We start from the raw sequence: 24,648 nt of genomic DNA, 5'->3' as shown, positions 1-24,648 counted from the left end.
AAGAGGGAAACTATAAACAAGTTAAGTGAACACAGAATAGTATACTTGTCAGATCTCTGGGAAAGGAAAGACTTTAAAACCAAGCAAGAGTTAGAGAAAATCACAAAATGTAAATTAAATGGTTTTGATTATATTAAACTAAAAAGGTTTTGTACAAACAAAAACAATGTAGTCAAAATCAGAAGGGAAACAACAAATTGGGAAAAAATCTTTATAACGAAAAACTCTGACAGGGGTCTAATTACTCAAATATACAAGGAGTTAAAGCAATTGTATAAAAAATCAAGCCATTCCCCAATTGATAAATGGGAAAGAGTCATGAATAGGCAATTTTCCGGTAAAGAAATCAAAAGAATCAATAAGCACATGAGAAAGTGTTCCAAATCTCTAATAATTAGAGAAATGCAAATCAAAACAACTCTGAGGTATCACCTCACACCTAGCAGACTGGCTAAAATGAAAGAAGGGGAGAGTAATGAATGCTGGAGGGGATGTGGCAAAATTGGGACATTAATGCATTGCTGGTGGAGCTGTGAACTGCTCCAGCCATTCTGGCTGGCAATTTGGAACCATGCTCAAAGGGCTATAAAAGAATGCCTGCCCTTTGATCCAGCCATACCATTGCTGGGTTTGTACCCCAAAGAGATCATAGATAAACAGACTTGTATGAAAATATTTATAGCTGCGCTTTTTGTGGTGGCAACAAATTGGAAAAGGAGGGGATGTCCTTCAATTGGGGAATGGCTGAACAAACTGTGGTATATGCTTGTGATGAAATACCATTGTGCTAAAAGGAATAATAAACTGGAGGAGTTCCAGGCGAACTGGAGAGACCTCCGGGAACTGATGCAGAGCGAAAGGAGCAGAGCCAAAAGAACACTGTACACAGAGACTGATATACTGTGGTAAAATTGAATGTAATGGGCTTCTGTACCAGCAGCAATGCAATGACCCAGGACAACTCTGAGGGATTTATGGTAAAGAATGTTACCCACATTCAGAGGAAGGACTGCAGGAGAGGAAACATATAAGAAAAACAACTGCTTGAACGCATGGGTTGGGGTGGACGTGATTGAGGGTGTGGACTCGAAACTACCACACCAATGCAACTACCAACAATTTGGAAATTGGTCTTGATCAAGGACACATGACAAAACTAGTGGAAATGCGCATCGGCCATGGTTGTGGGGAGTGCGGGGGGGGGGTGGGTGAAGGGGATAGGAGGAGCATGAATCAGGTAACCATGTTAAAAATGTATATTAATAAATGTTAAAAAAAAGATAGAAGAAAAATCAGAAGTGGGAAAAAGAAATGAAAGTAATAGAAAAAGAAAATAGCAGCTTAAAAAACAAAATTGCCCATATGGAAAAAGAGGCACAGAAATCAAATGAAGTAATAAGCAAATTGGAGACCAGAATTGGAGACCAACTGGAAGCTATGAAAAGTAGGATAGGTCAAACCAAAAAGGGAAATGAAAAAATCATAGCTAAAAATCAGTCTTTAAAGACTAGAATTGGGTAAGTAGAAACTAAAGATCTCGCAAGACAGCAAGAATTAATAATGCAAAATCAAAAGAACAAAAAAGTAGAAGGAAACATAAAACATCTCATTGAAAAGGTAATTAATCTAGAAAACAGATCCAGGAGAGACAACTTGAGAATTATTGGTCTACCTGAAAGCCTGGAACAAAAGAAAAGCCTTGACATTGTGAAGATAGCATTAACTTCTTCCCTTGCCTATTTTTAAATTAATCAACAAAAACTGAAAACACCCGTACTTAACACTAAGTAGGGGAGGTCTGCAAACCACTTACTAAAGTGGGTGACAACTCCAGACAACTGTGACAACTGACCACCCCCCAAGCAGTACTAAGCAAATTTAAAGACGGCAATTGGCTTCTGTAAAGTGGAGAAAGGGACAGCAAGTGATGTGGTAAAAGGACTATAAAAGTTGTGAACTTCCTGTTGTTACGATTAAAAATGATAAAGACTGATATAAATATAGAAATTAGTAGTTTAATTAAAGCCATGGCCATGCTGGTAAAATATATATAAGACCACGCCTATCTTTTATATTTACCACCGGAGTCCATCTTCTAGCCAGCCCTCAGGAAGGTCAAGAGACCTCCTCTAGGCCCTCCCCCTGAATTTAAACTCCCCCTGCATGGGGACCTTCCATGTTCTCAGGCCCTAAGACCCATTGGAATCATGGGTAATGTAGTCTCAAAGCTCCCACGTGTCCACGAACACTACTTTTAAATGGTACCTCCCCAATTCAATACAATACTGTCCAAGGGGGTTTTTGGCCTGAATTTTCAGACTTGGAGGATCTTGGACTGGGACCGTGACCTGGGACTCTGGCTCTTGGACTACTTCTGGTAAGATGCTCCTGGATCTTCTCCTTTGGAACTTCAACCTGGGTGAGGGAGAAGCTGACCATTCTTTCCTGACTTCTGGAGAGATTAGTTCTGAAAAGGCCTCCCCTTCTTGGAGGAGGCCACATAGGTTGAATCCTTGTTTAATTCACCACTGAGTCCTCTGGCTGAGGGGTTAAAGAGCCCTAGCTGGGTTGAGCCAGAGATTGGAGTAACATTTAGGGTGATAGGCTAGTCTTCTCTATGCTCTTTTACATTTCTCTACTTTCACTCTTTCCACCTGTTTGTAAATAAAGCTACTGAAAGTCAATTTGACTTGAGCTAGAAATATTTTCAAATCGGCAACCACAATACTATCTTAGAATTCTCATAAATTTAGCCAAATCCTTAATTCTTATTCCTTACAACATCATATTATAAGAAATTATCCAAGAAAACTGTCCTGATATTCTCGAACAAGAGGGCAAAATAGACATTGAAAGAGTTCATAGATCACCCTCCTACATTAAATCCCCAAAATGTTAGAGCCAAATTCAAGAGATTCCAAGCCAAGGAGAAAATATTTCAAACAGTCAGAAAGAGAAAATTCAGATATCAAGGAGGCCCTGTTAGGATTACACAAGATCTGGCAGCCTCCACACTAAAGGACTACAAGGTTTGGAATACGATATTCAGGAAGGCAAGAGAATTGGATCTACAACAAAGAATCACCTACCCATTAAAACTGACTATATACTTTCAGGGGAAAGCATGGGAATTTAACAAAATAGAAGATTTCCAAGCATTTCTAAAGAAAAAAAAACAGATTTCCAAGCATTTCTAAAGAAAAAAACAGAACTAAATGGAAAATTTGATGTCCAAATACAAAATTCAAGAGAAACATGAAAAGGTAAATAAGAAGGAAAAAAATTTAAGGGCTTCATTAAGGTCAAATTGTTTATACTCCTATATAGAAAAATTATATTTGTTAACTCTTAAAAATTGTTTTATAATAGTAGATGTCATTATCATTGTAGATAGAATTATTCATAGGCAGAGGTTGTGGTATTAAGTTGTTCAAGATGATATGTAAAAGAAATGGGGGGGGACAGAAAAAGAGGATGGTACTAAGAAAAACTTGAAGGAAAAAGAAAAATAGGATAAATTATACCACATAAAGAGGTGCATTGCAGGGGGCAGGGTGGAGAATACTATTATATGAAGGGGAAGAAGAGAGTGGTAATAGGCAATACTTAAACCTTACTCTCAGTGGAATCAGTTGTGAGGGGGAAGAACAGCCAGATCTATTGGGGTATAGAACTCTATCTTTCCTTACAGGGAAGTTGATAGGGAATAAGGAAGGGGGAGGGGGATGGGACAAGGGGTATTAAAAGGGAGGGAAAGGTTGGGAGGGTGATTAATAGACCTTAAAGAGAAATAAAAGGGGAACATAAGAGAGGGGGTGGGAAGGAAAGTAAAATAAGGGTAGGGAAAAGGGGGACTTATTAAAATCAAAACTTATGTAAAAGAAAATAGTGAAAGAAGAAAGGGCAAGATTAAAAGAGGAAATCAAAATGATGGGGAATACACAGGTGGTAATCATAACTCTAAATGTGAATACAATGAACTCATCCCATAAAATGGAAAGCAGATAGCAGAGAGGATTAAAAACCAAAACCCTACCATATGCTGTCTATAAGAAACACACATGGAGCAGCCCCCCATAGTTGCTCCATTTGTGCTGTCTTGCTGGCCATTAATCCTATTTTACTAATAAATCTCTCTTTTTACTTTTGAGCTAAGTTTGGAGACCTCTCATTCTTGAGAAAGGTTTCCTTCCTGAACCCAACGGTTCACCATTTGCACCCCTATAACAATATTACTCCAAGTTCCCCCGCCTAGCCTTTCCTTTTTAAATGTATGTGGGTAAGAAGGGAGAAGATTATCCCCAAGAATGTTCTATCAACTTAATTAAGAAGAACAAGCCTGAGCCAATACAATTAACATAGTGATTGGCTGAAACCATAAAGCTTACAGGAAGAAAAAAATCTTTAGAAAAACAAACACAGACTGAACATCTTGCTGATTCAACCTAATGCTTACTCATTTTCATTAGGAAAAAAAAAACTTTTGAAAGATCTAAAAAACAGGAGCAAGAAAATACTTTAAAAGGTGAGCCACCTATTGACACACTCAGGATAAAAAACTATATAAACTTGCAGACTAGATCAGCAATTATTGTATCAAATATAAGGTCCTGAAGAAGAGTTTCTTGACAGCAATTATGCTCTACTCTGCATTATGCATAGTGAGTCTCTGGACATGCATCCTTGCTTTTCCTCTGCCCCCGGAAATTGAAAAAATTGATTATCAACAATGGAAAATAGCAGAGGAATATCTCAATAAATACTATGCATATTTTCCTGAACCATATGAAAGCAATATGGAAGACAAAATAAAAAAACTGCAAAAATTCTTTGGCCTATCAGAAACAGGAGTTTTAAACCCTGAAACTATGGAAATAATTCAGAAACCTAGATGTGGAGTACCTGGTGTAGAAAATTTCCAGTTGTATCCTAACACCCCTAAATGGCCTTCCAATGTTGTGACCTACAGGATTCTCTCTTATACTTTGGACATGCCAAAATATAAAGTGGATCAGTTAGTAGAGAAGGCTTTTGCCCAATGGAGTGAAGTTTCACCATTAATCTTCAAGAGAGTGTTAATAGGAGATGCAGATATTATGACTAGTTTCACCAGAGGAGCTCATGGAGACTTCAATCCATTTGATGGACCAGGAGGAATCCTAGCTCATGCATTTGCACCAGGGATAGGATTAGGAGGAGATGCTCACTTTGATAATGATGAACAGTGGAGTGATGGCAGCCAATTAGGAGTTAACTTTTTATTTACTGCTACTCATGAATTTGGCCATTCTTTGGGGCTAGCTCATTCTTCTGACCCTAAAGCTGTGATGTACCCTACCTATCGCATTTTCAACTCAGAAGACTTATTTCTGTCAGATGATGATATCAACAGCATTCAGACACTTTATGGAAAAGGGAGTTCTTAATTTAAGAACAATTACAAATCTAAAAGAAAAAACAAGCATTTAACAGATTCTTCTACATTCCTACTCTATCAGGATGCTTTAATTTTTTATGAATTTCTATAACAATTAAAATGCTTTTAAATTAATGGCTTTCTTTAGAAATCAAAGACTAAGCACAAAATTACAATGTTTTGTTTCATTAATTTATTTATTTTATTCAGCAAAAACTTATTAAGCATCTACTAGAAACAAAGTGCACTGAGGACTTGAGCTATAGACTGTCTCTATCATCAGGGAGGACTAGTCTCATTATTTTCCCTTCATATTCACATAGTCCTGTGACTAATGCCAAAACTTGTGCTTCATATCCTCCCTTATCATATCCAAAGCAACACAACTGAGTTGGTTGATAACCAGAACAAGGGCAAGTTTGTCTTAGAACAGAATCCAACCACTGAAGCCCTGGCTGGACAAGTGGCTTGCCCCAAATCATACAGCAAGGTGGTTACAGAACTAGAAAGAGAACATGAGTATCCCATATCCTAGCCCAAGTATTCATTCCACCATACTCTTCTCCCACCTTACTTTCTAAAATACCTAGGGGTACCCAATTCTCTGCCATATAGGTATGTGCCAAATGGTGATGTACTTTGATTGAGGAGGGATTCCAAATTTTTCTTCTACTCTTCCCAGAACAATCTAGGTCTACGTTAGAAATAGTCACCAATGCACCAAAAGCATATAATGGTTTTTGCCAAACAAATGGAAAGGCAAGTCAATTCTTTTAATTTTATAATCATTGTCCCTGGAAAACTGACAAAAGTTCTGTGTAGACTGACCAGTTTGGGGAGCTGATTGCCTGTCACAGAAGCATATTAGAGATAGATATGATTATTTCTGAAGTTCTTTTATGCTTCCAGCACCATCATCTTATGAAGTGTGATTGGAAGCCCCTATAATACCAAGACCTTAATAAGTAGAGTTATAACAGTGGTCATTCCCTAGGAGCACTAAAAGTAACAGAATACTGAGTACCATATAAAATTTTTTAAATTTAAAAATTTTTTGTATAAAAAACTGATATGCACCTCTTACAAAGGTCTAATTACTCAATTTTATAAGGAGATAAATCAATTTTACAAAAAAAGCAAGTCATTCCACAATTGATAAATGGGCAAGGGACATGAATAGGCAATTTTCAGATAAAGAAATCAAAACTATCCATAAACACATAAAAAAGTGTTCTAAATCTCTTATAATTAGAGAAATGCAAATCAAAACAACTCTGAGGTACCACCTCACACCTAGCAGACTGGCTAACATGACAGCAAAGGAAAGTAATAAATATTGGAGGGGATATGACAAAATTGGGACACTAATGCATTGCTGGTGGAGTTGTGAATTGATCCATTTATTCTGGATGGCAATTTGGAACTATGCTCAAAGGGCTTTAAAAGACTGGCTGCTCTTTGATCCAGCCATACCACTGCTGAGTTTATACCCAAAGAGATAATAAGAAAAAAGACTTGTACAAAAATGTTTATAGCCATGCTCTTTGTGGTGATTAAAAATTAGAAAATGAGGGTATGCCTTTCAATTGGGAAATGACAGAACAAATTGTGGTATCTGTGATGGAATACTATTGTGCTAAAATAAATAATGAAACTGAAGGAATTCCACGTGAACTGGAACGACCTCCAGGAATTGATGCAGAGTTAAAGGAGCAGAGCCAGAAGAACATTGTACACAGAGACTGATACACTGTGGTAAAATCGAATGTAATGGACTTCTGTACTGGCAGCAATGCAAAATGACCCAGGAAAAGTCTGAGGGACCTATGAGAAAGAATGCTATCCACATCCAGAGAAAGAATTATGGGAGTAGAAACACAGAAGAAAACAACTGCCCCATCACATGAGTCGATGGGGATATGATTGGGGACATAGACTCTAAACGATCACCCTAGTGCAAATATCAATAATATGGAAATAGATCTTAATCAATAACACATGTAATAAGGAACTGCTTGTTAGCTACAGGATGAGGGTGAGAGGAGGGGAGGGAAAGAACATGAATTATGGAACCATGGAAAAATATTCTAAATCAATTAATTAAATAAAATATTTCAAATTAAAAAAAAACACACATGAGGTGGGTAGACACACACAGGGTAAATGTTAAGAGGCTGGAACAGAATTTATTGGGTTGAGAAAAAGAAGGCAGGAGTCGCAATCATAATATCTAAAAAAGCCAACGTAAAAATAGAACTGATTAAAAGAGATAAGGAAGGTAATTACATCCTGATAAAAGGTAGTATAGACAATGAAGAAATATCAGTACTCAACATGCATGCACCAAATGGTATAACATTCAGAATTTTAAAGGAGAAACTATTGGAGCTTAAGGAGGAAATAGTTAGTAAAACTATACTAGTGGGAGACCTCAAGCTTTCTCTATCAGATCTAGATAAATCAAACCAAAAAGTAAATAAGAAAGAAGAGATATGAATGAAATCATAGAAAAATAAAATAAATAGGAATAAAAAAGAATACACCTTCTTTTCCAGCAGCACTGGTACATTCACAAAGATTGACCATATACTGGGGCATAAAAACATTCCAAACAAATGCAGAAAAGCAAAAATAATGAATGCAACTTTTCAGATAATACAATAAAAATTATAATTAGTACATGTACATGGAGAGGCAAATAAAAAATTAATTTGAAATTAAATAATATGATTCTCCAAAACTGGTTGGTTAAAGAACAAATCATAGAAATAATGAATTATTTCATTGAAGAGAATGACAATGCAGTAACAACATATCAACTGCAAAAGCAGTACTGGGGGGGTGGGGAATTTATAGCGCTGAGTGCCCATATTAAAAAAGAGAAAAGAGATTAACTAATCGGATGTGCAACTAAAACAAAATTAGAAAAAGAACAAATTAAAACACCCTCAGATAAAGACCAAATTAGAAACCCTAAAAATCAAGGGAGAAATTAATAAAATTGAAAGTAAAGAAACAATGAACTAATAAATAAGACTAGGAGCTGGTATTTTGAAAAAGCAAATAAAATAAAGTATTGGTTAATTTAATTAAGAAAAAGAAAGAAAATAAACCAAATAAACAGTATCATGAATGAAAAGGATGACCTCACCTCTAATGAAGAGGAAATTAAGGTAATTATTAAGAACTATTTTGCCCAATTATATGACAATATGGCAATTTAGATGAAATGGATGAATATTTACAAAAATGTAAATTGCCTAGATTAACAAAAGAGGAAGTAGAATACTTGAATAATCCCAAAGAAGAAAAAGAAATTGAACATGCCATCAAAGAATTTCCTAAGAAAAAATCACCAGGGCCAGATGGATTCACAAGTGAATTCTATTAAACATTTAAAGATCAATTAATCCCAGTACTCTACAAACTATTTGATAAAATAGGCAAAGAAGGAGTCTTGCCAAATTCTTTTTATGATACAAATATGGTACTGATTCCCAAGCCAGGAAGAACAAAAAAAGAGAAGGAAAACTATAGACCAATCTCCTTAATGAACAGAGATGCAAAAATATTAAATAAAACACTACCTAAAAGGCTACAACAAGTTATCATAAGCATTATTCACTATGACCAGCTGGGATTTATACGAAGGATGCAAAGATGGTTTAATATTAGGAAAACCATCCATATGATTGACCATATATCAAAAACCAAACTAATAGAAATCACATGATTATCTCAATAGATGCAGAAAAAGCCTTTGACAAAATACAACACCCATTCCTACTGAAAACACTAGAAAGTATAGGAATAGAAGGGCCATTCCTCAAAATAATAAACAGTATTTATTTAAAACCATCAGCAAGTATCATCTGAAAGGGGAATAAGTTAGATGCCTTCCCAATAAAAATCAAGAGTGAAGCAGGGATGCCCATTATCACCACTACTATCTAATATTGTACTAGAAATACCAGCAAGTAGCAATTAGAGAAGAAAAAGAAATTGAAGTGATCAAAGCAGGCACTGAGGAAACTAAACTATCACTCTTTGCAGATGACATGATGGTATACACCTAGAGAATCCAAGAAAATCAACTAAAAACTAGTGGAAATAATAACTTCAGCAAAATTGCAGGGTACAAAATAAACCCACATAAATCAGCATTCCTATATGTTTCCAACAAAACCCAGCAGCAAAAGAAACTCCATTTAAAATTATTCTAGACAAGATAAAAGACCTGGGAATCTAATTGCCAAGACAAATTCAGGAATTATATGAACATAACTACAAAACACTCTTCACACTAATAAAACTAGATCTAAACATTTGGAAAAACATCAATTGCTCATGGGTAGGATGAGCTAATATAAAAATGACAATCCTACCTAAAACTACCAAAAAACTTTTTTTATAGAATTAGAAAAAATTATTACAAAGTTCATCTGGAAGAACAAAAGATCAATAATATCAAGGGAAATAATGGGGAAAAAGGTGATGGATGGAGGCTTAGGCTTTACCAGATCTCAAACTATACTATAAAGTAGTGATCATTAAAACTTTATGGTACAGGGCAGCTGGGTAGCTCAGTGGATTGAGAGTCAGGCCTAGAGATGGGAGGTCCTAGGTTTAAATCCAGCCTCAGACACTTCCCAGCTGTGTGACCCTGGGCAAGCCACTTGACCCCCATTTCCCACCCTTACCACTCTTCCACCTAGGAGCCAATACACAGAAGTTATGGGTTTAAAAAAAAATTAAAACTTTATGGTACTGGTTTAGAGATAGATGGGTAGAACAATGGAGAAGACTTGGAGTAAATGACAGTAGCAAGATAGTGTTCAATAAACCCAAAGATTCCAGCTTTTGGGACAAAAACTCACTTTTTGACAAAAACTGCTGGGAGAATTGGAAAACAGTGTGGGAGGGGCAGCTGGGTAGCTCAGTGGATTGAGAGCCAGGCCTAGAGACGGGAGGTCCTAGGTTCAAATCCGGCCTCAGACACTTCCCAGCTGTGTGACCCTGGGCAAGTCACTTGACCCCCATTGCCTACCCTTACCAATCTTCCACCTATGAGTCAATACACAGAAGTTAAGGGTTTAAAATAAAAAAAAAATAAAAAAAAAACAGTGTGGGAGAAATTAGGCTTAGACACCCTATACCAAGATTAACTCAGAGTGGGTAAATGACTTAAATATAAGGAGGGAAATCACAAACAAATTAGGGGAACATAGAATAGTATATCTGTCAGATCTATGGAAAGGAAGAAGTTTAAAACCAAACATGAGACAGAGAATACTACAAAATGTAAAATGAATAATTTTGATTATATTAAATCAAAACGTTTCTGTACAAACAAAACCAATGCAACTGAAATTAGAAAGGAAGAAACAAATTGGGAAAGCATTTTTATAACAAAAACCTCTGACAAAGGTCTCATTTCTCAAATTTATAAAGGAGCCAAGTCAATAATTGTACAAAAAAATCAAACCATTCCCCAATTGACAAATGGTCAAGAGACATGAATAGGCAAGTTTTCAGATAAAGAAATCAAAACCATCAATAAGCACATGAAAAAGTGTTCAAAATCTCTCATAATTAGAGAAATGCAAATGAAAAGAATTCTGAGGTACCTCCTCATACTTAGCAGAATGGCCAATATGACAGTAAAGGAAAATAATAAATGTTCGAGGGGATGTGGCAAAATTGGGACATTAAAGCATTGCTGGTAGAGCTGTGAATTAATCCAGCCATTCTGGAGGGCAATTTGGAATTATGTACAAAGGGATTTAAAAGAATGCATTACCCTTTGATCCAGCAATACTCTGCTTGGTTTGTACCCCAAAAAGATAGTAAGGAAAAATACTTGTACAAAAGCATTCATAGCCATGTTCTTTGTGGTGGCGAAAAAATTGGAAAATGATGGGGTGTCTCTCAATTGGGGAATAGTTAAACAAATTGTGGTATATGATGGTGATATATTGTTTACTATTGTGCTATAAGGATTGATGATTTCAAGCTGGAGAACCTCAATGAACTGTTGCAGAGTGAAATGAGCAGAACCAGAAAAACGCTGTACACAGAAAGTAAAACATTGTGGAATAATCCACTGTAATGGATTTTTCTACTAGAAGTAATGCAATAAGCCAGGACACTCCTGAAGAACTTATGTAAAAGAATGCTATCCATATTGAGAGAAAGAGCTATAGGAGTAAAAATGCAAAAGCAAAACATATGACATCACATCACATGTATGTATGGGCATGTGATTTGGGGTTTAGGCCTTATAAAATCTCTCTATAGGAAAAATGAATAATATGGAAATAGGTATCAAGTGATAATGTTTGTAACAACCCAGTGGAATTGCTTGTTGACTCTGGGAGGTGAGAGGGAAGAGGGGAGGGAAAGAAAACGAATCATGTAAAGATGGAAAAATATCTTTATAAATAAATAAAATTTAAAAAAAAAGAATTCTTGGAAATCTTCTACATTATTGAATATCCATTTTTCCTCCTGAAAGAATATAGTAATTTTTGCTGGATATGTGACTCTGGGTTGTAAACCCAAATCTTTTGCCTCCCTGAATATCATATTCCATGACTTTCGATCCTTTAGTGTAGAAGCTGCTAGGGTCATGAGTGATCCTGATTGTAGCTCCCTGGTATTTGAATGGTTTCTGGTTGCTTGAAGTATTTTTTTCTTGACTTGGTGGCTCTTGAATTTAGTTATTATATTCTTGGAAGTTGTCATTTGAGGATTTCTTTCTGGAAGTGATCTATGAATTTTTTCATTTTCAATTTTATTTTCTTGTTAAAGGATCTCTGGGAAGTTATCTTTGATAATTTCTTATAATATGATATTCAAGGTTTTTCTTGATCATGGCTTTCAGGTAGTCCAAAAATTCTGAAATTGTCTCTCCTAGATCTATTTTCTAAGTCAGTGGGTTTTTTTCAATAAGATATCTTGTTTTCCTCTATTTTTTCATTACTTTGATTCTGCTTTATTGTTTCTTTATTTCTCATGAAATCATGTTTCTAGATGGTCAGTTCTGATTTTTAAGGCCTGATTTTCCTCTGTCAGTTTTTGGTTCTCCTTTTTCAATTGGCCTATTTCTTCTTGCATCACTTTCCTTTCTCCTTGCATCATTTTCATTTCTCTTTCCCACTTTTTCTCTGTCTCTTAATTTATTTTTGAAGTCCTTTTTTGAGTTCTTCCAGAATCTGTGTTCAAGTCATATTTTTCTTTTGGACTTTGGGTGTGTTTCCTTTGCTTTCATTGTCTCCCCTCCTTCTGTGTCTGTACTCTGTTCTCCAAAACAATCTTTAGAGTTAGGTGCTTTTTTGTTGTTTGCTCATTTTTCCTATCTAATTATAGGTAGGCTTGGGGAGATGAGTCTGAGGGCTGAGAGCTCTGAGAGTCCTTTCCCCCTGCTGATTCAATTGACCCTCGTGATGCTGAGAGCTTAAAGACTTGTCTCAGGCTTAGGTGTAAGCTTTTGATCTCTCTCTGATCTTGATCAGGTCAGGGGATTGATCAAATTCCTACCTTAGGCTTAAACTCAAGTTTTTTTCTTACCCGTGTACTTGATCCAATCTGGCACAACCTTGAATTGTCTTGTCTTGGAGCTCCACCCTGAGCCTTTAGGCAAAAATATCAATTCTTAGTACTATCATCCACCCCAAAGTGTGAATTAAGTCCTTGTCTCAAGCCCAGACTAGAATTCTCTGGGTTGGCACTCTGAACTTCTCCACAGGTACCTCTTCTATTTGCTCAGGCAAGGTCTCAGGATCTGGATGTTGCCTCGGGCATAGGTTCCCAAACCTTGGGATGGGAGGGCATGGCTCACTCTTGGCTTACTCTTCCTTCTTTGCTACAGCTTCTTGCTGGGTCTGCTCCCCTCTTGCCCCAGTGCTCCAGATGTTTGTTGCCTATCTTTTGGGTTTTTCTTTTCTTGAAAGTTGTTTCATTCTGTCTCCTTGTTGGTTCTCTCACTCTTGTATTCATTTTATGGCAATATTTTAATCATTGGTTGGAGAGAATTCTCATGGTGGCACTATCTTGGATCCATCCCAGAAGTGAGTCAGATAACTTTCAGCACTTCTATGAGGTATTCCCCAATTCTAAGCCCAAATATTCCTTTCCTGGAAATTTCATGCATTTTCTTACCCTCTGGAGATGCACAAGATAAATTCAGCCCCTCATCTGCATGGCATCCCTAAAAATACTTGAAGAGAGCTATGATGATATCCCTTTCCCAAGCTATCTTCCCTCCCCTACCTCTTCCAGGTTAGACATCCCCACTATCTTTAAGTTCTTCCCCACATGACATGATTTCAAACTCTTTACCATTCTTGTTTCTCTTCTCTGGGTACTTTTAATTTGTTGATTAATACTTAAAAGCTGGTGCCTAGAACTGAATGCTTTAGACGTAGTCCAACCGTTATACAAGGATTATCAGCAGTCTTACTTGGGGAACTGCATGTACATAACCTAAGACTAAATGAGTTTCCCCCCTCCCCCTTCCTTCCCTCTCCTCCTTACTTTTATCTCCCGTCCTCCCCTCCCCTCCCTTCTCTCTCTTCTTTCCTTCCTTTCTTTTCAAAAGTCATATTACACAATTGGCTTATTTGGAATTTGTAGCCAACACCATCTTTTTTCATTTAAACTAATATTATGCCAAACCTTCCTAAATCTACTTGTGTAACTGATTTTTTCCCCTAATTTCAGGATATTATATTTATGCTCTTTGCATTTCATCTCATAAAGAACAATGCTGTTCCAGTGTACCATGGTCTTAAAGAATCTTAAGTCTGTCATCAATTGTATTCCTTTTTTTATTCCTCCTAATTCCATACAATCATTGGAAGTCATTGGTAAAAATGTTAAATATGGTAAGACCAAAGATATATAATATATACTTTGTTTATGCAATGGGTTTGTTAAAAAGAAAGAAAGAAAATTAGTACTGAAAGTCCAGATTTTCTCCTTTGATTCCTAAAATATCCAGACCTCTTCCTTTGGTCAGTTAGCAGACTGAGTATTTGGTGCTGATATGCAAATAAGCTAACTCTATGATATCTGACCTAGAAGTCCGATCTAGATGTCCAGGCCTGATTGCTGACTGCTGAAGGATCCTGATAAGCATGTTTTTAGATAAGAATCTCTAACTGACTCTGTATAAAATGGAAGTGCTTTATACCGTAGATCATGTCTTACTCATTTAGCAGAGTCTTGCCTTTACTGCTTATTTTCTGACTATGCTCTATCTTAAATAAATGTTTGAATTGCTGTGGAATTCCCTAATTAAGGCTTATGATTTTAACAGAAAATGAATGATTTTTTTACATAATGCATAATATACTCTTGGACTTTGTGCTATTTTGGATTTTTGGGGATAAGAAAGAATTTCACCATAAATTCAAGAAAGCCTTGCACAAGGAAATCATCAAATGATAAGAAAAGGAAAAGTCCAGTGACTCCTTCAGTTTACCTTATTATCATCCATGACAGTGTTTAAGGATTCAATCCACATGGGATCTATGTCTCCATCCAGAACAATCCATTTGGGGCCAAGATGAGTTAAGTTAGCGAGGTCTCGCATTATGGTAGAAAAAAGCCCTGCGTTGTAACAGAATTCAATTTAGTTAACTTTATTTTCAGTTTTTGAATCAATACATTCTTTAGGAAGAGGAAATTTTAATAAGATCAATCCATCAATAAGCATTTATTAAGCACCTTCCATGTGCTAGGAACTGTGCTAGGTATTGGGGATACAAAATATGAAAATGAAATAATATTTCTCCTTAAAGAATTTATATTGCTTTTGGGGAAGACAACACATACATATAATACAAATCTATGTGATGGGGTACTAGCTGCTTGGGAGATTAGGAAAGGCTTCATGTAGAAGTCTGAATGAAATTTTTTAAAAATGGAATCTTGAAGGAACTAGGAATTCTAACAGACAGAAAGGTATGAGGAAGGAGTAAATTCTAGTCATGAGAGATGGATAGAGCAAAGGTATAAATATGAAGTATCATAAACAGACAGTAAGAAGGCCAGACTGAACAATAGAATGTTGAAGGGGAGTATAGTTATAAAATAGGAAAGGTAGATTGGGGCCAGGTTGTAAAGAGCTTAAGTACCAGATAGTGGAAATAATGTTTTTATTCCAGAGGTAGTAGGGAGCCACTGAATTATTGAGTAGGGAGATGATATGGAAACTTGCACTTAAGAAAAATTATTTTGGCAACTATGTGAATGATGTATTATTAAAAAGTAGGGAGAACAATTATAAGGTATAGTCAGATAGTGATTGTGTAGGTGGAGAGATGGGTATGAATGCAAAAATTGTAGGTAGAAACCATAAGATTTGGGAGCTGATTGCATATGTGGAGCTAAGAGAAAGTGACAGGATAAAACAATGATAAACACTGGAGTGGTTTGCCATTTCCTTCTCTAGTTTATATTACAGATGAGGAAACTGAGGCATACCAGGTTAAATGACTTGTCCAGGGTCACACATAATAAGGCCAGATTTGAACTCACAAAGATAAATCTTCCTGACTCCAAACTTAACACTCTATTTACTGTGCCATCTAGTTTCCTTGTGCTTAAGCAGAAAAGAGTTATATTAGTTGAATATAATGCCAATGAAAACATACTAAGTTTCCAGGGATAAAGTACTATGAGATTATGTGAGAGAGAAATAACTTCCAACTGGGAAGTTTAGCTTTGTGGAAGTAGTAGTATTTGAGCTGGGCCTTAGAGAATGGATTATTTGTTCCCTGAAAATTTATTTGCCACTAGTGCCTTGTATAGGCTTTCTTTCATGCCTATAATTCATTCCAAACTCATTCACCTCTGAAACTTAAAATCCTTAGCTTCCTTTCAAGGCTTAGTTAGCTAAGTTGTCACTTCTTCTGGGAAGTCTTTCCTGATCTCCTTAGCTATTAGGCTTCTTTCTCCTTTCAAATTATCTTCAGTTCACTTATCTATGTAGTAATCTCCAGTAGGATGTATAAGGTGGTATAGTGGATAGAGTGCTGGACCTGGAGTCAGGAAGTCCTGAGTTCAAATCCAGATTTGGGATCTAACTAGCTATATGACCTTAGGTAAGTCACTTAACCTCTGTCTGCCTGATTTCCTCACTTGTAAAATGGTAATAATAGCATCTACCGTCTCATTGAGTAGTAAGGATCAAATAAGATCATTCTAAAGCACTTAGCTTAGTGTGTGGCACATAGTAAGCACTATATAAATTGTTCACTATTGTTATTTATTGTTGTGGTGATTATTATCATTTTTATTGTTACTATATGTGATCTTTGAATCCCCAATACTTTACACAGTGCCTGGAACATAAAGGGTACTGGGTAAATACTTGTGGACTGAATTAAGGATGGAAAGGATAAGGAAACAGGGTAAACCACTCAGAGCTGTTTTGAGTGATCTCTGTCTCTGTACTCATATAGTATTTTCCTCCAATAGTGCAATATAACAAACAGTAAATGCAGCTATTAGATGGTGGTTTCTAGAAGGTGATTCCTTGGTCTTTACCATCTTTCCACTCTCTTGTCGCAGGATTAATGATGCCAAAAAGTTCATCGCACGTGACTGCTTTGGGGTCAAGATCTACTGCAACAGCTTTTCTTTTCAAGTTCAGATAGGTCTTATTGAGGGATTTCAGGACCTGAAGAGATGATGGATGTGATTAATATGCCACTGAACCACATTATAGTTTGTCTTATACATTCTGGCAGAAGGATCCACCCTAGGAAATGACTAAAAGTAAGAAGGATCCTTTAACAGATACCCATAAGTCATAATCCTCACCAATGCAAGAGAAGCATGGGCATGGATAATCCCAACTAATAGATAATCCCAAATCATTAAAACCTAATTTTGAGAGGTTTATATGCTATTTTGAAAACTGTTTAATTTTTCTTCTTCTATTTGCTTTCCCAAGCATGCATGGTGAGGGGAGGTCATATTGAGGTGTACTTAGATGGCAAAAAGCCAATCTAGAATTAAAAATTTGCAGCCAATAATCCACATGTGGAAAAATACTATAATATGCACAGTAGCACTTTTTATGGTAGCAAAAATTGGAAACAAAGAGGAAAGCCATTCATTGATGAAGCTGAACAAATTATGGCTTATGAAGACAGTAAAATATCATTGCCCCATCAGAATTATGAAGAGAATGAATTCAGAGGAACGGATGATTTATGTGAACTGAATGAGGTAAATGAATCCAGAGAAATAATATAATGACTGAAATATTATAAAATGAAAAGAGTGATTTGATGAAGATGAAATACAAGTAATTATGATACCCAGAGAGAAGGGTAAGAATGTTGCATATGCTGTCATATGTGGCCACTCTGCTAGTTGCTTAACTGTTGTTTTTTGCTATAAGGGACAGTTCAATTCTAGAACCAGGGGACCTGAGGAGTATGAGATGGGAGGAGGGTAAAGAGTCTATGTCCAGAAATAACAATGATGCAAAAACCAAATCAGAAGGAACTAAATTGGCGAATATAAGCTAAGGGCTACTTTTTTCCTTAATAGAGCTCAGGGAAGCAACTTTTCTTCTGAAACTATCATTCCCTAGATTACCATATCTGAGGGGACTTGATAGATATATGTCTAGGCTAATATATCCCTTTTGGAGACTTTAGAAGAAAGAGCACCCACTTTTGATGAGTCTCCTTAGGCAGGTCTGGTTGCTCCCTCTACACCCCCTAAAATGGCATATTGGCAAATGGTACAAGTATGGCTCTTAGCTTTCCTCTATACATAGGGAAGCCAGATTTCAGATTATATCTAGCTATGCCACCCACAAACTATACATGTAGTTAGATGCCCTAGTGGGCATATATATTATACAATCAATGGTAGTCTTCCCTTTATTAACATAGATCACAATTCTCTCTTTACACTAGTTGATTATTTCATGAATTGACATAAGCAAAAAAACTTGGTCAGCTTTTTGATGATGAATTCCTTCAAACTAAGTTAAGCAGGATATCAGACTACAGAGACACAGTCTGTCTCTAGACCCATTGAAGAAATCTCCTCAGTTTGGTAGGACTTGTTAGAACATGAACTTCACTGGCATTGACTTTTAAAACCCAGAATCAATTCTATGGCAAGACAGACAACTTAAAACAAAGTTGAGACCACCCACCTAAGCAGCCAGAAGAAATACCATAGAGCACGTGAATGGGTTGAGGACAAGAGAAAAATGCTGGAAGCTATATCCCTAAAGATTCGGAAGAAGTCAAGTGAATCAAAGTGCACAAGCCACCAGAAGCCCAAAGGGAAGAATTTTGGGGGTAAATCAAAAGAGGAGCTTTTCTTATTATCAAGGAACTTCAGGGTAGTCCCATCAAGTAGATGTTTTATTTGGGAATGAGGGTGGAGGGAAGTTAGAAGAGATAAAGTAGAAGGGATTTATTGTTTAGGACGGTATTGTGGACCTAGAGCTAAGGACTGGGTAAAATGGTTTCTATGAGGATTGGATATGGACCCTGCCAGATCAAATTCCCTGGCTTGGAAATAATAACTGAATTAACATTCAAGGGGGCCTGATTCTAGCTATAGTAGCTAGAAGAAGTAAGGGGGGTTGATCCAGTAAGAGAGAAGAAAAGAAAGCGACTAAGAAAGAGGTTTTACTTAAAATATGCTGAGAAAACTGGGTTTGACTGCAAGACCTGTGCATTTGTAACTACTCTGTTACTTATTATTGCATCCCAGGTTATTTCTCTTTAGGCCTTTATAATTACCATCTACATTCTTTAAAATGAGATTATTATAGTTTTGCAGGGAGCTAAGAAGGAAAAGGGTTGAACTCTTTCTATAAGTGAACAGGGATTTGGGCAGCATAGAAAAAGTGGGAGGTTTTGGCAGCTAAAAACCAGAAGAGGGTACCAGTAAGACTTGTGAAATTCTCTTGCTAATTCAATGGGGGGAGGGGGGGAGGAAGAGTATTAGTATTTTAGAGCATAGTAACAGTGGGCTTATGTGACTTAAGCGATCCGTTCAATAAATCATGCCATATCTAACAAAAGAAAGCTGTCCCAGGCTTGCTGCCACAATAGATTTATCTTTTCTTACCTACACTGAAAGGGATTTATTTTCTCCCCTAATCTAGAATGCCCTGCCCTCATCCCAACCCCTCATCCTTTTCCATCCCACCAACCATAGGCCCCCATTTCACACTGTATCCCAAAATTGGGGGTTGAGATCTGTCTTGGTGTATGTGTGTGTGGCGGGGGAATGAGGGGAGGACAAGAGGAAAAAGAAATAAAATCCTATTCTGCTATTACAAAGGGATCCCTGATCCTTCCCATCATATCTACTCCAGTTGTATGGAAGAAGAAAAGGGAAAGAAGAGGGGAAAAGGCATAGATGGGATATAGGGGAGGGGAGGCTGTAACCCTCCCTGGCTGTAACCAAAAATCCAATTTCTCAAGCCCTGGGATTTACCTGGGATTTACCAGTTCCTGCATTTCCAATTATAAATACAGAATGTCTCACTTGCAGTAATTCCTCCAGCTGTACAACTTTCAGCACAAAGTTATCTTCTGCTTGTAACTGCAACTCAATAATGCTCTGCTTAATGATCTGGGATGGATAGTAGAGAAAGTAGGCATCCCCTTAATCAAGAGGCAAAGCACGAAACAAAGACCACATGAGATCATATGAGAAGTGGTACTATTCTGTATGTCCCAGAGAAAAAATAGATTGGTAACAAGATGCTGCAATCTTCAAATGGAACATTGCCAATGCCCTCCTCCCCTCCCACCTCTGAATTTGTAGAAAAAGAAGTGACAGGGATATAAGAATTCACCACAAAGTGGTAAGATTGGTCATCTGTGGAGATCTTCCCAAGGAATAGCCCAATCTTGAGTTGTCTTCTAGAGCTTATTAAGGACCCCCTCTCCAAAATCTCTTTAAGAAGACACTAACCTGAAGTGTAACTAATATATATTAAACTCTAACCATGTTTGTTGTGAATTCAGATGAGTGTTGAGGATACAAAAAAAAAAGCAAAATCATTATCCTAGCTTTTAAGGAGTTCTTGTTCTAATGGGAGAGACATCACATTAAATAACTATGTACATAAAAAAAATATATAGGGAGTAAAAAGAAAATCTAAGGAGATATGTACAGTGACCATATTTTTCTATACCATAATTTGGGACACAGCAGATCTGTCAGAGAGGGTCTTTGTTTTGTTTGGATCATTGGATTTATTTGTGTAGACAATGGGAGAAAAGGTTTGAAACTGGGACTATCTTAGATTTTGAATGGTTCTCATGAGTTTTCTGGCTTTCAAGGGAGTCATTGTGAGATGCCTGCACTTTCTTAACACCCATTCTGTCAGCTTCTTGCAATCAGGCTTTCGTACTCAATAACTCCTTAAATTAACCAATGACCTCCTATTTGCCAAATGGCCTCTTCTCAGTCCACCTTCCTCAATCTTTCTGCAGAATTTGAATCCTCCTTTCTTGATTATCTCTCCTCCAAAGGTTTGCTTAATACTGTTTTTGCCTGGTTCTCCTATTACCCAATTAGCTACTCTTTCTGTCTTCTCTGGTTCTAAACCCTTTAGCTCCCAAGTACTTGTCCCTAAGACTTTGTTCTTCAACCCTCTTTTCTTTTTAAACTTTTTTCCTTGTTGAGATCATTCATTTTCTCTCTTTTAAAAAATAACTCTTACTTTCTATCTTAAAATCCATACTATCAGTTCCAAGGCAGTAGAGCAGTAAGGGCTAGGTAACTGGGGTTAAGTGACTTGCCCAGGTCACACAGCTAGGAAATATCTGTGGCTAGGTTTGAACCCAGGACCTCCTTTCTCTAGGCCTGGCTCTCTATCCACTGAGCTGCCTGGCTGCACTGAGATTCATTCATTTGGCATTTATTATTTCCAAGTGACTGTCCATATCTCTCTCCATTTCCAACCTTTCACTTGAATTCCAGGTGCCTTTCCAACTGCTTACTGGACATGTTTACCTATCAACACCTCAAAATTTAAAACTGAACTTGAAGATTAAAATATGTAAAACAGCTCATATAAGGCAGCTAGGTGGCCTAGTTGATCTGAAGTCCAGATCTTCTCGGGAAGACTTGAGTCTGAAAATTCTGCCTTAGACACTAGCTGTATGACCTTGGGCATGTCTCTTTAACAGGTTTGCCTCAATTTCCCCATCTTATAGATGGGAATGATAATAACACCTAAAATTGTATTATATAAATAAAAGTAATAGAAATACTGGCAATATAATAATCTTCCTTTGAAAATCAGCTGATCTTCCCTCCTAACTTTCCTGTCTGTTGATGATGATGCTATCATACCTTTTTCCCAGTGTGATCCCAACTCAAAACATCAATGCCATCTTTGACACCTCTCTTCTTAATTGCTAATAAATTTCCAAGTCCTGGGCAAGCCTTCATAATAGGTATTACCTCCATAATACCTATTGTGTTTCCCATCCTTTGTATTCCTATGCCAGGTTCAAGTAATAACCTCTTACCTGGACTGTAGCAATAGTGTCCTAACCAGTTTTTCTGCTTCTTATTCCTCCTCTCTCCAATTATACTTTCAACCCAATGCCAAAGAACTATAATATGCCAAACAAAAAGGTTCTTAATACCTTGATGTCACCTTTCTGCTCAAAAATCTTCAGTGATTCCCTTTTGCCTAGGATATGTATTACCTAGCACATTATTCCACAATCTGGTTCTAATAACCTTATTTTATATTTCTCCCCTTCATTCAGTTTGTGTTTCCATCTTTATTGGACGACTGTTATCCAGTCTCATCCTGTCCCTTTCCTAACTGTGTATATTTGCACACACCACTCTGGATTCTCAAATAGAATCCTTCCACATAACCTTTCTTCAAGTTCTAGGTCAGGTACCATATTCTCCAGGAAACCTTCCCCAATTCCCCAACATAAAAGGGATCCTTCCCTCTCTGAACTTTTCAGCCACTGACCTCTCCCCTTTGCTCTTTTCTCTTTTGAATTTGTATAGTATTTACTTGCATATATATCTTATTCTCCTGGGGCAAACTCCTTGAGTGCAGAAGTTGTGACTTTTCAGCTTTGAATTTCTAATACTTAGCACAATGCTTTGCTTTCATATAGTTGATGAATGAATGAGTGAATGGGTAAATGTTAACTATTGGGGGAAAAAAAAGACACCCAATCATTTGACTCCATGTTAGCACATACCACTTAGGTAATAGGAATGAACCAAACTGATAAACCATGAAAATAGAAACGAAGGGCATGATTATACCTGGTTTCTTAGTATTTGAGTGTCTAGAAATAGTCTTACCTTTTCAAAATTTAGATCTCGTTTCCTGGGAACATCTAGAGCTGGGAACAGATCTCCAATAAGTCCCATAAAGACAGGCAAGTCATCTGTTACTATCTTGGGGATATTAAAATCTCTCAGTGCTCTCATGAGGACTTGGTCTTCTGCACGGGCAGGATCGCCTCTTTTTAGGGAGCCAGCTACTACCAGCACAGACTTGATAGCCCGCAATCCCCAGTCATAGTGATCCTGCCAAACACATGATCAAGGACAACAGCATAATATGACCACTTCTATGTACTCCAACAACTATAACAAGGATTGTGCTTCTCTATTATCCCCCTTTCTCACTGGTTCTTCTTGCAAGCAGGCTACTGCCACCCTGGATAAAACCCAAGAGAAGCCCTTATATCTATGTAGCAATAGGACATCAGCAAAATTTAAGAATATGGTTCTTGGGACCCTCACTACTTTTTTTTCAGGTTCAGTGTATATTATTTGGGGTAATCAGTTCTACAAATCACATCCCAAACTCTGAACAGTTTAATAATATCATATCAAACAAGAACAAGCAATCTAGTAGCAAAAGTACTTAATTATGACATAAAACAGCATATATTTCAGGAAATAATTAAATAGTAGAATCATTCTCTTCCCCCATACAGAAGTGGATTCAGTCACTTGAGGTGATATATAAATATAAAACTCCCCAGAAAAAATGATGAGTGGGTGGGAAAACTATCTATAAACACATAGGAAAAGGTAAAAAAAAAACTGTCAATCATTCAGTCTCCTCTTAGCATTCTCTCAATGACTAGCATGGATATTTATTTCAGTTCCTTAAGGACGGATTTACTTCAATGCTGGCTTTTGGATTTTAGCACTTTACCTGGAGAATAGATCACCTGAGCTTGTCTCCACTGAGTGTACCTGAAGTACCAGTATTTCTTGCTCAGTAGACTAAAGCTGACTATTATCAGACTACTTTTAATTCCTTCTCTGTTCAAGTGATCACAAATAGTAATTTACTTTCCACTCAAGAGCCCTTTTCACTATCTTGTTTGTGAATGTCCTTCTTAAACCATGATTCCCAGAATGAAACTCAATTAACTAGATAGGGTCTGACAAGGGCAAAGGTACATTGGGCCTTAAAACCTCCTCATACCTGGAAAGTATTTCCTTCTTAATGCAGCCCTAGATTGCATTATCCTTTTTTGGACGCCATGTAACATTCTTGATTCATATTGAACAGGCAATCCACTAAAAAGCTCCAGATTAAGAAAATACACACACACACACACACACACACACACACACGACCAAATAACTGTCTGTTCATTCTTACCCCATGTTAAATTTGTAAATTTGACTTTTTGGGTACCACACGCAAGTACAAATACAAATAGCTCTCCCTCTCTTTTCTTCCTTTTCCTAGTTTACACTGCTTGACCTAATTCCCATGTCCAATTGCAAATCTCCCAGGATTCTAATGTCTTAGAACTTCTTATAGTATATATAAGCTCCATTGTCTCTGCATTGTGAATACTAGAAGTCATGCAAACGATTGACCTAGCTTTAAATTCTTTATACCTTAAGAAGGGAAAAGAAAGCTGAGAATTCCTTAGAAGAACCAAAACTATCTGGCAAAATTTCATTGTTATTAATGTTATCAATACCTCCTTATCTATTATATTCAACAAGCATTGATTAGAACATCACATTGAACTATATTATATTAACTCAGTGCAAGTCACTTTTAAGATTCATTCCTTTGGGGGACAGGCTAGATGGCTCAGTGGATAGAGAATCTGGAAAAAGGAGGTCCTGTGTTCAGATATTTCCTCAGGCACTTCCTAGGTCTGTGGTAACTTCTTAATAATAGCTATCTCCCATTTCTCACTTGGGCT

At 36.9% G+C, this 24,648-nt stretch overlaps 2 protein-coding genes across 2 annotated transcripts in view; one reads left to right on the top strand and one right to left on the bottom strand.

Moving 5' to 3' along the window:
* The window catches only part of DNAH17 (dynein axonemal heavy chain 17), a 233,897-nt gene that overhangs the window by 92,727 nt on the left and 116,522 nt on the right, over positions 1-24,648 (bottom strand). Inside the window, exons 39-42 of the mRNA XM_044675175.1 lie at positions 22,763-22,990; positions 19,904-20,041; positions 16,970-17,102; positions 14,901-15,028 (exon numbers count right to left, since the gene is read on the bottom strand). Of these exons, the coding sequence (XP_044531110.1) occupies positions 14,901-15,028; positions 16,970-17,102; positions 19,904-20,041; positions 22,763-22,990 (627 nt within the window). The remainder of the gene's footprint in view (positions 1-14,900; positions 15,029-16,969; positions 17,103-19,903; positions 20,042-22,762; positions 22,991-24,648) is intronic.
* Positions 4,638-5,426, top strand: LOC123247659 (matrilysin-like). The gene has a single exon (XM_044676619.1). It carries the CDS (start codon positions 4,638-4,640, stop codon positions 5,424-5,426), a length of 789 nt encoding a protein of 262 aa, XP_044532554.1.

The sequence above is a fragment of the Gracilinanus agilis genome, chromosome 4, assembly GCF_016433145.1.
Source record: "Gracilinanus agilis isolate LMUSP501 chromosome 4, AgileGrace, whole genome shotgun sequence".
Taxonomy (NCBI): domain Eukaryota; kingdom Metazoa; phylum Chordata; class Mammalia; order Didelphimorphia; family Didelphidae; genus Gracilinanus; species Gracilinanus agilis.
The sequence above is the reverse complement of the archived record's forward strand: the minus strand, read 5'-3'. Positions and strand labels throughout refer to the sequence as shown.